Source organism: Protopterus annectens, chromosome 8.part1 (genome assembly GCF_019279795.1).
Source record: "Protopterus annectens isolate FY-2018-M chromosome 8.part1, PAN1.0, whole genome shotgun sequence".
Lineage (NCBI taxonomy): Eukaryota > Metazoa > Chordata > Ceratodontiformes > Protopteridae > Protopterus > Protopterus annectens.
This window is the reverse complement of record NC_056742.1, coordinates 95,334,650-95,348,411: the sequence shown is the minus strand read 5'-3', so window position 1 is coordinate 95,348,411 and position 13,762 is coordinate 95,334,650. Positions and strand designations below refer to the sequence as shown.

Genomic DNA, 13,762 nt, shown 5'->3' with positions numbered 1-13,762 from the left:
AAGACATGATAGAGCCTGAGGCCCTAAGCATCAACTGAATCAGATTTGAAGAATATGAGACAAGATCAGAGGATCAATCAGAGCCAGGTACACAGACTTTGGGATCTCTCATGGCACCAATACCTTCACTGAAGAAACATGGACCAAGGAAGCAGCAAAGATGGGTGAGGAACCAACAATCTGATCTGCCTTTGTTACTGAGTGGAGATGGGAAGACACTTATCTTAATCTCAGTTTCAAAAAAATGCCCTCATTATATGTTCCCACTCCACTTCTGTTGCACTCCTGAAGGACCTAAAAGATCTTAGTGAAGAAGATGAAAGGAGCCTAGACATGAAACCAGGGAGTTCCTTCTCAAAACAATGTTGACTGGCCTGACTTTTGGGAGCTTTATCCAGGTTTACTACAGGATCAGACTGAACTGAAGCCAATGGGGAAGTTTCTCAGGTACAGAATGAGGTACTATCTCTGTTCTCAATGCTTTTGGTGTCAAAGAAGAGAAGTAGTCTGTCCTCTTTTTTTGGTTCAGAATCCCTCCCTTTTTCCATCCTTATTTCTATTCTTCTTCTTACCCTTTTCTTTGTACTTTTCTTTTCTGGGTTTCTCACCCTAGGGGTCAGGAGGGAGTAAACCTTTAAGGATTACTTTAATTTTATGATCTGCTAGGGATCAAAGGTTGTGCATATTGAGCAGTCAGGTGAAAGATGTTTGTAAATCATAAAAACTTGAATGACAGTGCTTTCCTACTAAGAAAATTCAAGGCATAAATCATAAAAACTATGCAGATCACTGGTGCAACAGGTAGCATGCTTGTCTTTCGTGCAGAAGACTGTAGGCTCTATTCTACTGACTGCTAACACTACAGTGCAGCATAAGGGAGTTGGTGTACTCCTAAGTGTACCATCCTTCGAATGAGACATTAAACTGAGACCCCATCTACTTGAATGGCAGCTCACGTAGATGTAAAATATCACATGACACCTATGGAAAAGAGTAGGGAAAAGTGTCCCAGTGCCCTGGTCAAATTTCCCTTAGTAGTATAAATACCACCTTGGGTTCCCCCTGAAAAGAGGCTACTAGCCCAGTGGGGACTAACCCGGTCAACAAAGGATAAACAAGTAAATCATGGTTATCCTGGGGTGGGATTTTGTGGTCATACTTAGCAAATTTGAAGCTCCTGACTGAATGTTCCATCAAAACTGACAAGAAAGAACATACACATTACAGAAGTCAATCAAAACTGCAAGAGTACAATTAAGACACATAAAACTACCAGTCATCTACTGTACAATCCAAGGCAGAAAGATTTTATACACATATATATATAAAATAATTAACTCTAGGAAAAAAGGCACAAAAGTAGCAAAAAAAATAGGAGAAATGGGCTACTGCATAGAGCTGGAACGCCTCCTGCCCACATGAAATGAGAAAAGATAAACAAATACCCTTAGAAAACAGCAAAGGTATAAAAATGAAACCAAGAAATATAATTGGAGGTGTAATGGATCTTAAAAGACACAAACAACAACTTTCAATAAACTTCAATGGAAAAAGATAATGCATTTAGCCGTACGTCTGCATAATTCTGTTTGGAATGGCAACAAAACATCTGCAGAAAGTTGCTTGCCTAGTAGATTAAGGGAGGGAAAGGTTTAATGGAGCTTGAGGATGAAGCAGTAGTTGTGCCAGGTCAGATCAGACAAGCAACAAATTGGATCAGTCAGACCAGATGATGATAGACATTTTCTACCTCCTACCAACATTTTGACAGTTGATGTCATCATCCTTTTAAGCAGAAGTGCAGCTTATTAAAGGACAGACAGTGCACCTTTCCAGGTTGATTTCTGAAGAAAATATTTTATTGACATAACTAAATGAATTTGGTGAATAATGTTTCATGATCAAGGGTATCCAGAACAACTTTTGGTAAAAATCATTAAAGAAATCATAATGCAACAGTTGGACAAATATTAAAAATAGAACGTGAGTTTAATCCTGTTAATACCACCACCAAGGATTCTGGTTTTAATTAAGAGTTGCAAAATTATGATATTGTTATACATTTTATAGTTATAATGCATTTTTTTGCAGCATGAAAGTGTGTTTAAAAATTCAATCAGCTATCTATGATACTTTCTCACATAACTTTCTACTATTTAAATGGTGGGATATAATTCAGTTACTTATTCTGTTGGTCTGTTACTGTAACATGAAAGTGCTACATCATATTTAAAGTTTTTATTAAAGTACGTTAGTGAATTTACTGCTTTGTCCTGGGATTCTATAATTTATGGTTATTAGCCAAATGAGATACCCTGATACTTACAATTCTTTTAGCAATATTTAATTTGCATATGCATGTATGTATATGTGTGTGTGTATGTATACTTGTAAAACGTCTTTCCCACAGGATGAATGCTGTTTTTTTTTTCACTTTAACTGCTTCTGTGCATACTTAAATGTGCTGACCTTATGGCTGGCAACAAACATGCATCTTACCAGCAAATATCTTTAGTGATTGCCTTTTCCTTTGGACAGCTGCACAATTTCTCCTACCTTTACTTTATCTGGCATATTCTAATGCATTTCTCTTCAAGAACAACCTTTGCATTCTGTCTTCCTTATTAGCAACTTTTTTTACTTCATATATTTCTTATTACAGCATGCATGTCAGCTTTTCTTGTTAGTGACCAACTTTGCAACTTGATTTCCTCATTCTTGACTACCCCTTTCTCTCTTTTTCAACTGCTCTAAACTTGGGAATTTCCCATCATGAAAAGCATTCCAGTCTGACCTCTTCTCAGCAGATGTCTATTCCTCTTCCTTCAGCCTCCTTTATCAACAAGTGCCCACTATGTAACCCTTCAGCATCACACTTTACAAGTAAAGGAAGACACTGAAGAATAGTGTAATAAAAGTGTACTGAAGGAGGGGCAATAAATCTAAATTCTTAATCCCTGCACATTCTCAGAATAAGCTACAAAACCTGACAATTGCCTTTCTAGCATGCTTTTTCTTCAGTAGCAATATGTTGTTTAATCTTGATTTTTTTTCTCTCAGTGCCATCAGTCACAATCTAACCATACTCTCATCTTTTCCCCAGGTACTTCTGTTATTTCCCTCAACTTATTTCTCTCATGTCTGTCATGTTGTTTGTTCAGCTGTATGTGCATGCTTTCTTACTGTTCAAAACTTTATGTATTGTGAAAAGGTGCAATGGACTTCTGAGTACATTTTTTAAAATACAGTGAAAGGATTCCATGAAATTGTATAAGAAATACTCACGACTGTAGTATCCTTTTACTGTGCATACCAAACTGAACAACTGGATGGCCCAGCAATATGAGGTCTGCATCTGTTCCACAAATACACAGGCAAGAAGCTGCAGAGAATTAAAAAAAAATCAATCTCAGAATGGCTCTTTAAAAATACAAAGTTAAGATATGGAATAATAATAATAACTGGAAAATGAATAACAAAACTTTTACATGAAGCAGTCATTTATAGGGTCATGAAAACAAGCATATCAATTAAAACATAAATTCCAAGATGGACAAATTAGCCTTTTAAAAAAAACAGCAGCCTGGGAAAAGATGAGTCAGCTCTGTGGCCCAGAGGGATACAGCCCTGAATATGTTGCAGGACACATGAGTTTGACTTAGCAGCAAAGGTGCCTGTAGAAGCTGATTAGAGAGGATAGGAGTAAGTGTCCATCCTGATTTGCCCATTTTGAGGCGAAGAATGCGGATCTGGCTCACCACATGGGTGATACCTAGCAAGAGCACTAGATGTTTACCCAGTGGAGTTCAAAGTCACTCAAGATTATGTGACCTGACTACATTCACACTAAATAGCCAAGAGGACAGTACTAGCACGAGGAAGCACTCAGTAGGTAACAACTGCAAGCTTGTAGGAGCCACTGATGGGGTGTTTCCATACAGGAAGGGTGGGCCACCTCCCTAAGGCCAACAAGCTAATTTACTCCCTACCACCCAACTCTCCTCTCACCAGGGAGTAAAGGGATGAAGGGGGTTCCCAGGCAGTAACAGATAAGCTACAGGGCTCTTACTAGCTCAAGAATACCTGGCTCCTGTTCTTCTGGAATGAATGAGTCAGCTGGGTGAAAGTAGAGGAGTCATTATGCAAGTTCATGGGGGGGGGGGGAATAACCATTTCTGAACTTCTCTGAAAATAAACTAAAGGTAGAATGAGTGTATAAAGTAAGTTACTCGTGGTAAACGAACACATTTGAGGACTGGATTATAATGGAATACCTCTGCTGTAACTCATCTGTATTATACTACTACAAGGCTAGTCTTTGATCTAACAATGACCAGTGGGTGTCTGGGATTCACTTGCATACTCTCTTTGTTTAACAACAGATTAATGTTTTATTAAGTATGTAAACAAGTTATATTTCAGATTAGAGTTTTAAATCTACTGTTATAATTATGAGACACCGATATTTTAATGTCAAACAAAAATTAATATATTTTGATTTTCAACATTTACATGTTAGCTCATGGGTGTCCTCTGTAAGGCACCAACTAAGATAAGATGTTCGCAAGCCAATGGAATGAGAATGTAAATCTATTGTTATATGGTAAGAAAATGTTGGGGAGTCTAGGTGTATCTGACACTGTCAATTTAATGTTATATTTTGAGTTGCAATAAAATATCAATAATGATCAGTCTGAAAAAAAGAAAAGAAACATGCATATTTGTAAACAGACTTCTATTTATATCTTGTTTCAGATCAGAATATAAAGCCATATTTGTTTTAAGAGTGTGTACAATTTTGAAATATATCTGATGTCATCCAAGACCAATGACTGGCAGGCTTAAAAGCAATCACTAAAGTACTTTCTGTAGTAGGTGCAAAACCCCTAGACTCCCCGCCTATACAGGTGTCTGCAACCCACCCACTCAAAACACCTAACTCAGGTTGACAAACTGCTGGGTAAAAGCTTTAGTTTACTATTCCTGACTGAATGGTCTCTGCCAAATAAGTCTTTAATGGAGCAACAGAATACAAAAACTGTATTGTGTTCCAGCAACAAAAAAAAAAAAAATACATAAATAAACAAATGCAATACACACATTTTTTTCAGGCAGTATTACAAAGCATTACACAGCCATGCAATAGACAAGGGCATGAAGACTACCTAGTGAGTTGCATCATTTTTTTCTGGTTTCCCAAATAAATTTGTCTGGGGCATGAAAGCTGTAAACCAGACTTTTATGTAAAGAAACACAGACTAAGAAACCTTCAACACCCTTTAACCTGTAGCTTACTACAGAACATTAACCTGTTTAAAACCACAGTTTCTACAAATACAGGCAAAGTTTTATATTCAATTCATCAAATAATCCTTTACTCTTTTACTCCTTAACGGTGGTGCAGTGGTTAGCATTGTTGCCTCACAGCAAGAGGTTCTCCAGTTCGATCTTCAGCTGGGGTGCCTTCTGTGTGGAGTCTGCATGTCCTCCTTGTGGTCACGTGGGTTTCCTCCGGGTGCTCCGATTTCCTCCCACATCCCAAAGACATGCTGTAGCTGGACTGAACACTACAAATTAGCCCTAGGTGTGAGTGTGTGCGCCTTCAGTGGAAGGTTGGGCGCTGGGCTGGCAACTTGACACCGTAAAACTACACTGCCAATCATGAGCGGACAGATGATCCGCTGTGGGGACCCCTAACTGGGAAAAAGCCGAAAGAAGAAGAAGTCGTCTAACAAAATGTCATACATGTGTCCTACTCTTCCATGGGAAAACTAACAATGGGTTTCCTGACTACAAAGATAATGAAACAATATGCTCAAGGCACACTGTCACATTCTTTTTTCTGGTCTTTGGGCTGATAAGAACCTCACACAGAAACAAGCTTGTGGTACACAAATTCCAGTTGCCAAGTCATTCCAAATCAATTTAATGAATTGCAAACAAGTAAAACTGACAAACACATGCAAGATATAAGTTTCAACCATAACTATGTACAATTTTCTGCCATGAGGCTGCAGAGAGTATTTTACTGCTACACCAACCTCTATACAAGGATTTATTTTTATCAGAAGTGTGATACGCAACTATACTATCTTCTTTGGGCAAAATCAATGTTACCTTTACATAACAACATCTGGCTAAATTCTTACCCAGTATTTAGCTACCTCTTTAATGTGGACAATTACAGAATACACTGTAGTACAACCATGCAAAAATCTGTTCCACCTCTGGACTCTGTTTCCAACCCAAGTTGTCTGGTAAAGATGTTGTCAGGTGTCCATTTGGCAGCTACCAAAATGTCTTAAAAAAATTCTAATATAAACTGCTACACCTGTTGCTACCATTGCTCTTGTGGAATGTGCTCCAAAAGTGCTTTGCAATGGTTTACTGTACTTGCCACAGCAACAGGCAATACAGTCGACCAGCCACTATAATAATGCTGGTTAACAGACAGACTAATTGCCCCTTTTCTGAACGAAAGAACTGTTATATGTTCTGACCTCATGGGTTTTCCTGACATATCACCCTGTTTGACTATGAACATCTAACACAAGTAAAAATATTGTCCTTCATTTTCGTGATTTGAAGAAATGCAGCTACATTTGTTATCAGGGAATGTCAGGAAGAAAATTTCCATTTTCAATGGTGTCCCAGTGAAGGAATTCCAAGGTTACAAATAAATAAATAAACAGCACATTATATTAAACATTCATTATACAGTTAAATAATATTAAATAATACAGAAGACATAATTCAACTAATATATGTAGCATGGTTCTAAACATAAGAAATTAAAATATACACTTATGTGTATTACATTAAATACATTTTCTAAAGCAAATACTGAATCAAAAAAATGGTAAGTGTAGTAAGTCATGACTCTTTACACCCCAAGCTGGTTGACAGGTCCAGCAGTTGTTCAAATGAGCGTTATATGGCAAGTGGCTTAGTAATGGAACAAGGCACACAAATGATACCACAGTTGTACATCTAAGTGTTACTCAGTTAAGAAGACATGGGATTTAAATATCAGTGTACAGAAGCATAGCTGGTTCTACTAATGCCCTGGGCCGGTACTATGAACCAGCGCCCCACCCCCTCAGCCCAAGAGCAAAAAAACAAAAAACAAAAAGGCCTCACCATAATCCAGTCATTACATTGCAAGCAACTGGCATATTACAGTTGTACATATGCCCCCCAAGCTCTTTCATTGGGCAGCCAAAAATGTCCCTTCTATTGGCACACTAATCAGGTGGCCAGATGTATGACATGACCCCTCTTCCTTTCTGCCCCACTCATTCAGGTTCCATTTTTATGCCCTACCCCCAACCCTACTTCAACATATATTGTTAAAACAAATTCTTTTTTTAAACTATAGCAAACTATTTGCTACAAATGTAGCAAATTGTTGCTAGTGTTTGTACCCTGCCTGCAAAAAACACTACAGTGCTCATATTTTACTTAAAAAAAAAAAACAAAAACAAAAAACAAAAACAAATCACATTTCTCCCTTTTAAACAATGGCAAGCTGCTCGCTACAAAATGTAGCAAAAAGTTGCTACAGTTTATACCTTGCCTGCACAGAGCAATGAGCATGTTTTTTAAACTAAAACACACACATTTTATATATATATATATATATATATATATATATATATATATATATATATATACTTTTTAAACTGTAGCAAACAGTTGCTACAGTTTATAGCCTGCCTGCATGAAGTGCTACAGTACCCAGGTTTTAATTAGGGAAACAAAAAAAAATATATATATATATATATATATATATATATATATAAATAAAATAAACACAGTGCACTAGAAGAATCTTAATTATATAAATTCATATATATATATATATATATATATATATATATATATATATATTTTTTTTTTTTTTTTAACTTTTATACTGTAGCAAGCAGTTGCTACAGTTTAGAAGACGCACAGAGAGCACTACAGCACTCCAGTTTGACTGCCATGTAAGAATGCTTTTAAAAGTCCCAATACTTTGCACCTGGGGCAGCTGCCACTCTCACCCCTCTGTAACTATGCTACTGCCCATTTATCTTCAGCAGTTCTTATCTCAAGAAGCAGCTTATGGTGAATTTTATCAAGAGAGGGAAACAATGAGTCACCAAATTTAATGAGGGACACGGAAACAAGGACTAACTGGTATGTAAATTACCTAAAGCTCTATGGAGAGACTCTCCAATTAACCCTAGAAAAGGGACAAGCAGTTCAGGTAGTAAAGACATTTGAGAGCCAAGAGTAGTTGTTTAGAAATGAGATATGGGTCATGTCCAAGTCAGCAGAGATCATGCACAGACAGACAATGCAGGGTATTGACTATTGTGTTTAGAGATAAAATGTGTGACTGTATTATATGTTGTTTCAGGTTACTTTAAAACTGGTAAAGTGGGTACATGAAACAGGATAGGAGGTAAGACCTATCTGTGAAGACTCCAGCTTTGGTTGTTAGGAAAGACTTAATCCTGTACTGTTTGCAAAAAACGTGAGGTTAATTTCTGAAATTGTGTTAATTGGGAACTGAAATTAAATTGATTATTGAGGGTAATGCCAACAGCCTTAACTGTTTCAACTTCTGCAGTTGGGGTGAGACATATTTAACTGATATTGGGGTGGATTACCTGACAGAGAATGCATATGGTTAACATGAGCTTGATATTATGCAGTCGGAGGAGGATTAGGAGAGAGAATAAATAATTGTGTCTTTGAAGTATTTCTTAACATACTCATAAAATTTAGCCACATCTCAATGAGTGAAAGGATTATTACAGAAAAGGACTGAGAGAGTGCAAATTAAAAGCAAATAAAGAAACTGTGCAGTTGTCTGCTTAACAGAGGTGTTTGATATTACCTATACTTAATGCACATTTTTCAGGAAAATGGTAAAGTGAACTGGACTGATGACTAAGCCCTGCAGGACAACAACAAGGCATTGTGGTAATGCAGCAGTGCTCCATCTAATCCCTTGTGGTCTGCTGTCTAAGAGTCTGCTGAACTGTCTAACAGCTCTTTAGGGTCTGAAAATGTTTGCTATGTGATAAAACACTGAAAGCTTTTAATAAGTTTAAGAATAATATACGTACAACTGTGAAATTCATCATAAATACTTCCAGTACATCAAGGAGAGCAGTGCTGGTTCCATGACTGGGTCTAAAGCCACTGCAAGATAACAGGCCCTTTTTTTCCTTGAAGGGTACGCACTTAATTGAACTGAATGCACTAATTAGAACACATTGCCAAAACAGCCTTTGGAATGAAGGAAAGATTAGTTTCAAATACATATTCTGTTTACGGAAAAACATAACATATAAAGTGGTTTCTAAATGACATTTTGTAAATCTGAAATCCTTCTCTTGAGGTAACAGCTACTAGAAAAATTGCTTTCCAAGACAGGCCTTTTATGTCTGTTGTGCGTAGTTGCTGAAAGTTCTAACTGAGGTAAAATAAGTTTTCACAAATTCAAGCAGCAGAGAATAGAACAATATATTTCTGGTGATCTTAAGTGTAAGACAATTTCAAAGAAATGCTTTAGTGGATAGACTTGATGTGCTACTATGTGAAGGTAGACAGCAGCACAAACAAATTGCAGATACATGAACCATGATGGATGACTGTGCCAAGCTGACTGAAATGGATGCTTTAGGTAGTCCAAGACCCTTCAAATAGGACACTTAAGTGGGTCTGAAAGACATCTTTCTTCCACTTCTTTAAGTCATCTTCGTATCTGGATTTCAGGTATGGATCTGTTGCATCAAATATTTTCTTGGCCCTTAATTCTCAGGAATTATACAAAAGTCAAAAGTGCTTATATCTTGATTTTTTTTCTTTAATGCATACTGAGTTTGTAAAGTGGAAAATACCTGTTAAGTTGCAGTTGAGAAAAAATGGGAAAACTGTAAAAAAGAAAGAGGTTATATTCTTCACCTGCCAACAACCAGCAAATATAAGAGCACATTTATAGTCAGGCCCCACCATGACTATCCCATCAAGTGCTACAGGGAAAGGTGAAAAGATTTCCTCAGAAAGGATCTTCCTGGAAGTAATGAAAATAAACTCTATACTTGAAGAGTACATGCAGGCAACCAAGAAGCGATGTAATATAAATCCATATTATCTTCTAACTCAAAACTTGATTAAAAAAATGAATCACAAAAGGCATAGAAATTAAAACCAGGATTACAACATTAAAGGGCCACCTTAAGTCTTTAGAAAAAAATCATAAAAGGAACTTAACAGAATGAAAGATGGGTCAACATTACAAAAAAAATCTTTTTTTTTTTTTTTTTGAACAACAGAGAAAATGGAGGTTAGCAGTCATGCCTGAGCAGGCTTTCAAAATGAACAGCCCCCCCCCCCCAAGTCAGAAATAAGGACTAACAGAGTAAATAGAATATTTTCAACAAATAGAAATGTTAGAAACAAGAAGCACAGGCAGATGTTCCTATGATTAGAAACATACATACACCATGAAGAAAAATTACTGTCTCTTATATAGCAGCTATGGAAACACTGGATGGAAGAAGCAAGAATATAAATATAGAATGGATATTCTGTGAACTGTGGTGATGGTGCTGCGGTAGCATTGTCACCTCACAGTAAGACGTTGTCCTGTTTGATTCTCAGCTAGAGTGTCTTCTGGGTGGAGCCATATGTGAATGGGCGTACCTTCGTTGAAGGTTGTGTGTCAGGGCCGGCAACTCGGCACGCAAAAATCTACTGCCAATCCTTAGCGGACCAGAGTTCCGCTCTGGCAACCCCTAACTGGGAAAAGTCGAAAGACACAACAACCTAGAACTAAGACAACAGTTCACAGAAAGCCAGCTGGCTGTGCAGAGTGAAATATTTTAAGGATAGGATGTCATTTACTTATTTATTTAACATTTATTAACCGGGAAAGTCAGACTTGGAATGAAGCCAATTTTCAATGGAAGCCCAGGGAGAAACACTCCAGATGCATGTCTTTATAATGTGGGGGGAAACTGGAGGACCCTGAGGAAACCCACATGAACACAGGGAGGACATGCAGACTCCGTACAGAAGGGACTCCAGCTAAAAATTGAACCAGAGAACCTCTTGCTGTGAGGCGACAGCATTATCACTGCACCACTGGCAGGAGCGGCCTTAGCTCAACTGGTGCCCTAGGCAAAAGGGCTCCATGACGCCCCCCCATCACACCACCTGGTGCCCCCATCCTGGTCTACCTACACCAAATAAATACTGGAAAAGCACCCCTGCTACAGCACAGGCAGACACCTAGTTGGCCTATGCGCCGTCCATGCCCAGTCTTTTTTAAGGTTATGTATCCAAAAGACACCAAAATGTAATCAAAGGCATCAAACACATTAAATGACATGCAGAAATATTATCCAGGTAACATCCGGTCTGGTGAAACAACTCTCATTGTACTGCAAAAAGAATCATCTTGAGAAGCAGCAAGCCCAACCTCCATATTTGATCTTCTCCACAGCCCTTTGCTTATTCCGACCAAATGTAATTATGAAGGAACAGGTAGAAATGGCAGAGGAATTAAGCAGCACTACAGTATCAAACACCTTACCATCTTGCAGTTTGTGCCATACTGTGATGAATAACTAAATATGGAAAAGATTTGTTGCTGGAGCTGTTAAAACACTTGTTCTGCGCTAAGACAAAGGTTTAATAAAAAAATTGGGAAATGTTTTCTTTAGTTTGTTCACTAAGAGAAGTAAAGCTGGGCTACATTAATTCACTATATGGGCTACAACTCCCATCTGTGAAATGAGAAACTGCTGAGTTGGTTTGATTATTCCTAGAGATACTCATTTTTGACTGGAATGCAACTGCGAGACTGAGATGGAGCAGACTCACTAAACATTAAACTGTTAATGGTTTAATCCAGATCCTGACATACGTTTTCAGGGGAGTAAGGGATGACTACTGCTGGTGCATTCTTTTGCTTCAGTAGACAAAGCTAATAACTGAATTATTTTTGCACTGAGATGAAGGGTGCAAGCTCACTCATAGGTTCATAGGTAGGTAACTAGGCTACCTGCCCGAAGGCATTTATAAGCCTAGCCAGAATGTGTTGGCTTTCGCCGCCCCCTAGATTAGTTCCCTGTGACTCTGTCCAGCAGAGCAATTGAAGTGATCCCTGGGGTAAACTTTGTTTCCCATCCAGTTGTCAATGTTTCTCTTGAAGAGGGTTAGCAAGGAGCTCTGCCTAATGTAGATTGGAATCTTGTTCCAGAGCATGAGAAGTCTCTGGGACAGGAATCTATCCCTCCAGCACGTCCTATTTATTGTTGTGGTGAGGTTTAAATCCTTGGAGCGTGTGGCTCCAGGGGATATGGTTTTCTTTAGGTGGAGCATGTCCATCAATTCTGGGTTAGACACGGCCTTGTACGTCAGGCAGAGATCACCTCTAAGTAGGCAGAATGCAACCAAGTACAGCTGGAGTTTCTTCAATCGAGCTGCATATGGCATCTGCTTGAGGCCAGTGATCCTCTTGGTGAGGTACCTCTAGTCTTTCCAGTTGTTGCAAGTGTCTTGTAAGGTACATTCCAAATGGGGCATTGTACTCTATGATGGGTCTGATGAGTGATGCGTAGAGGGGCCCAATGACCTCTTTCGATCTGGATGCAAACCCTTTTGTGATTAGGTGGGCCACATAGAAGGATTTTCTAACCACTTTGGCAATGTTATTATCAAAGGAGAGGTTACTATCTACTTGGGTCCCCAGATCCCTTATTATGTCTTCCGTATTTAGGGGGCTACCACCTATGTGATAGTTTGTGGGTACTTTGTTTTTTCCAAAGGGGATGACTATGCACTTTTTGGCATTTAGCTTGAGGCCATGGTTTTGACACCAGGTATCTGTCTCAGTGAGACCCTTTTGCAGGATGTCTGTGTCAGACGGAGAGTCAGTTATAGCCCCTAGTTTGCAGTCGTCTGCGAACTTGGTCAGCCATAGTCCTCCTGTGCTTGCCTGTACCTCTGAGAAGTATATGCCAAACAGGAGGGGTCCTAGGACTGAGCCCTGGGGTATGCCACTTGTAATCGGTTTAGAGTCAGACCTAGCTCCCGTAACTCTTACCATGTGGGTTCTGTCCGTGAGCCAGTTGGCAACCCATCTCGTGATGTAGGGGTTTATGTTCAGGCTGGTAAGCTTGTCTATAATACCTGAGTGGGGAATGGTGTCGAAGGCCTTTGAGAGGTCTAGGTAGGCTGTGTGGACCACCTTTCCCTTGTCTATAGCCTTGGCAACTGTCTCAAAGAAGTCCACCAGGTTTAGTAGGCATGATCTGCCCTTACCAAAGCTAAACTGGGTAGGGTCCAGTGTTTGTAGGTTCCCAATGTCTCTGTTAATGATATCCATGATGATGCGCTCCCTAGCTTTGCAGACCAAGCTAGCCAGAGGCTTATAGGGTGATAGTTCCTGGGGTCCGTTGTGGCTCCACCTTTGTGGAGCAGAATAACCGTTGCTGTGTGCCACTCTGTGGGCACATAACCTGTGGAGAGGCTGAGTTTAAACAGTGTGTTTAAGTGAGGGAATAGTTCATCTTTGAGCTCATGTAGGATGCAGACTGGGACACCATCCGGTCCCACTGATGCTGTGTTTTTGGCTTTGGAGAGGGCTGTTTTAACCTGAGTGTCTGTGATTTCAGGGGCACTACATTCTTCTCGTATAGTTATGGGCCCTTTTGGGGGTGAGAGAGGGGTGAAGTTCGCACTGAACCTGTCTGTCAGGATG

General features: G+C 39.0%; 1 protein-coding gene across 1 annotated transcript in view; it reads right to left on the bottom strand.

Moving 5' to 3' along the window:
• PIEZO1 (piezo type mechanosensitive ion channel component 1) overlaps positions 1 to 13,762 on the bottom strand; it is a 3,550,337-nt gene that overhangs the window by 1,006,345 nt on the left and 2,530,230 nt on the right. Inside the window, exon 24 of the mRNA XM_044081575.1 lies at positions 3,286 to 3,382. Within this exon, the coding sequence (XP_043937510.1) occupies positions 3,286 to 3,382 (97 nt within the window). The remainder of the gene's footprint in view (positions 1 to 3,285; positions 3,383 to 13,762) is intronic.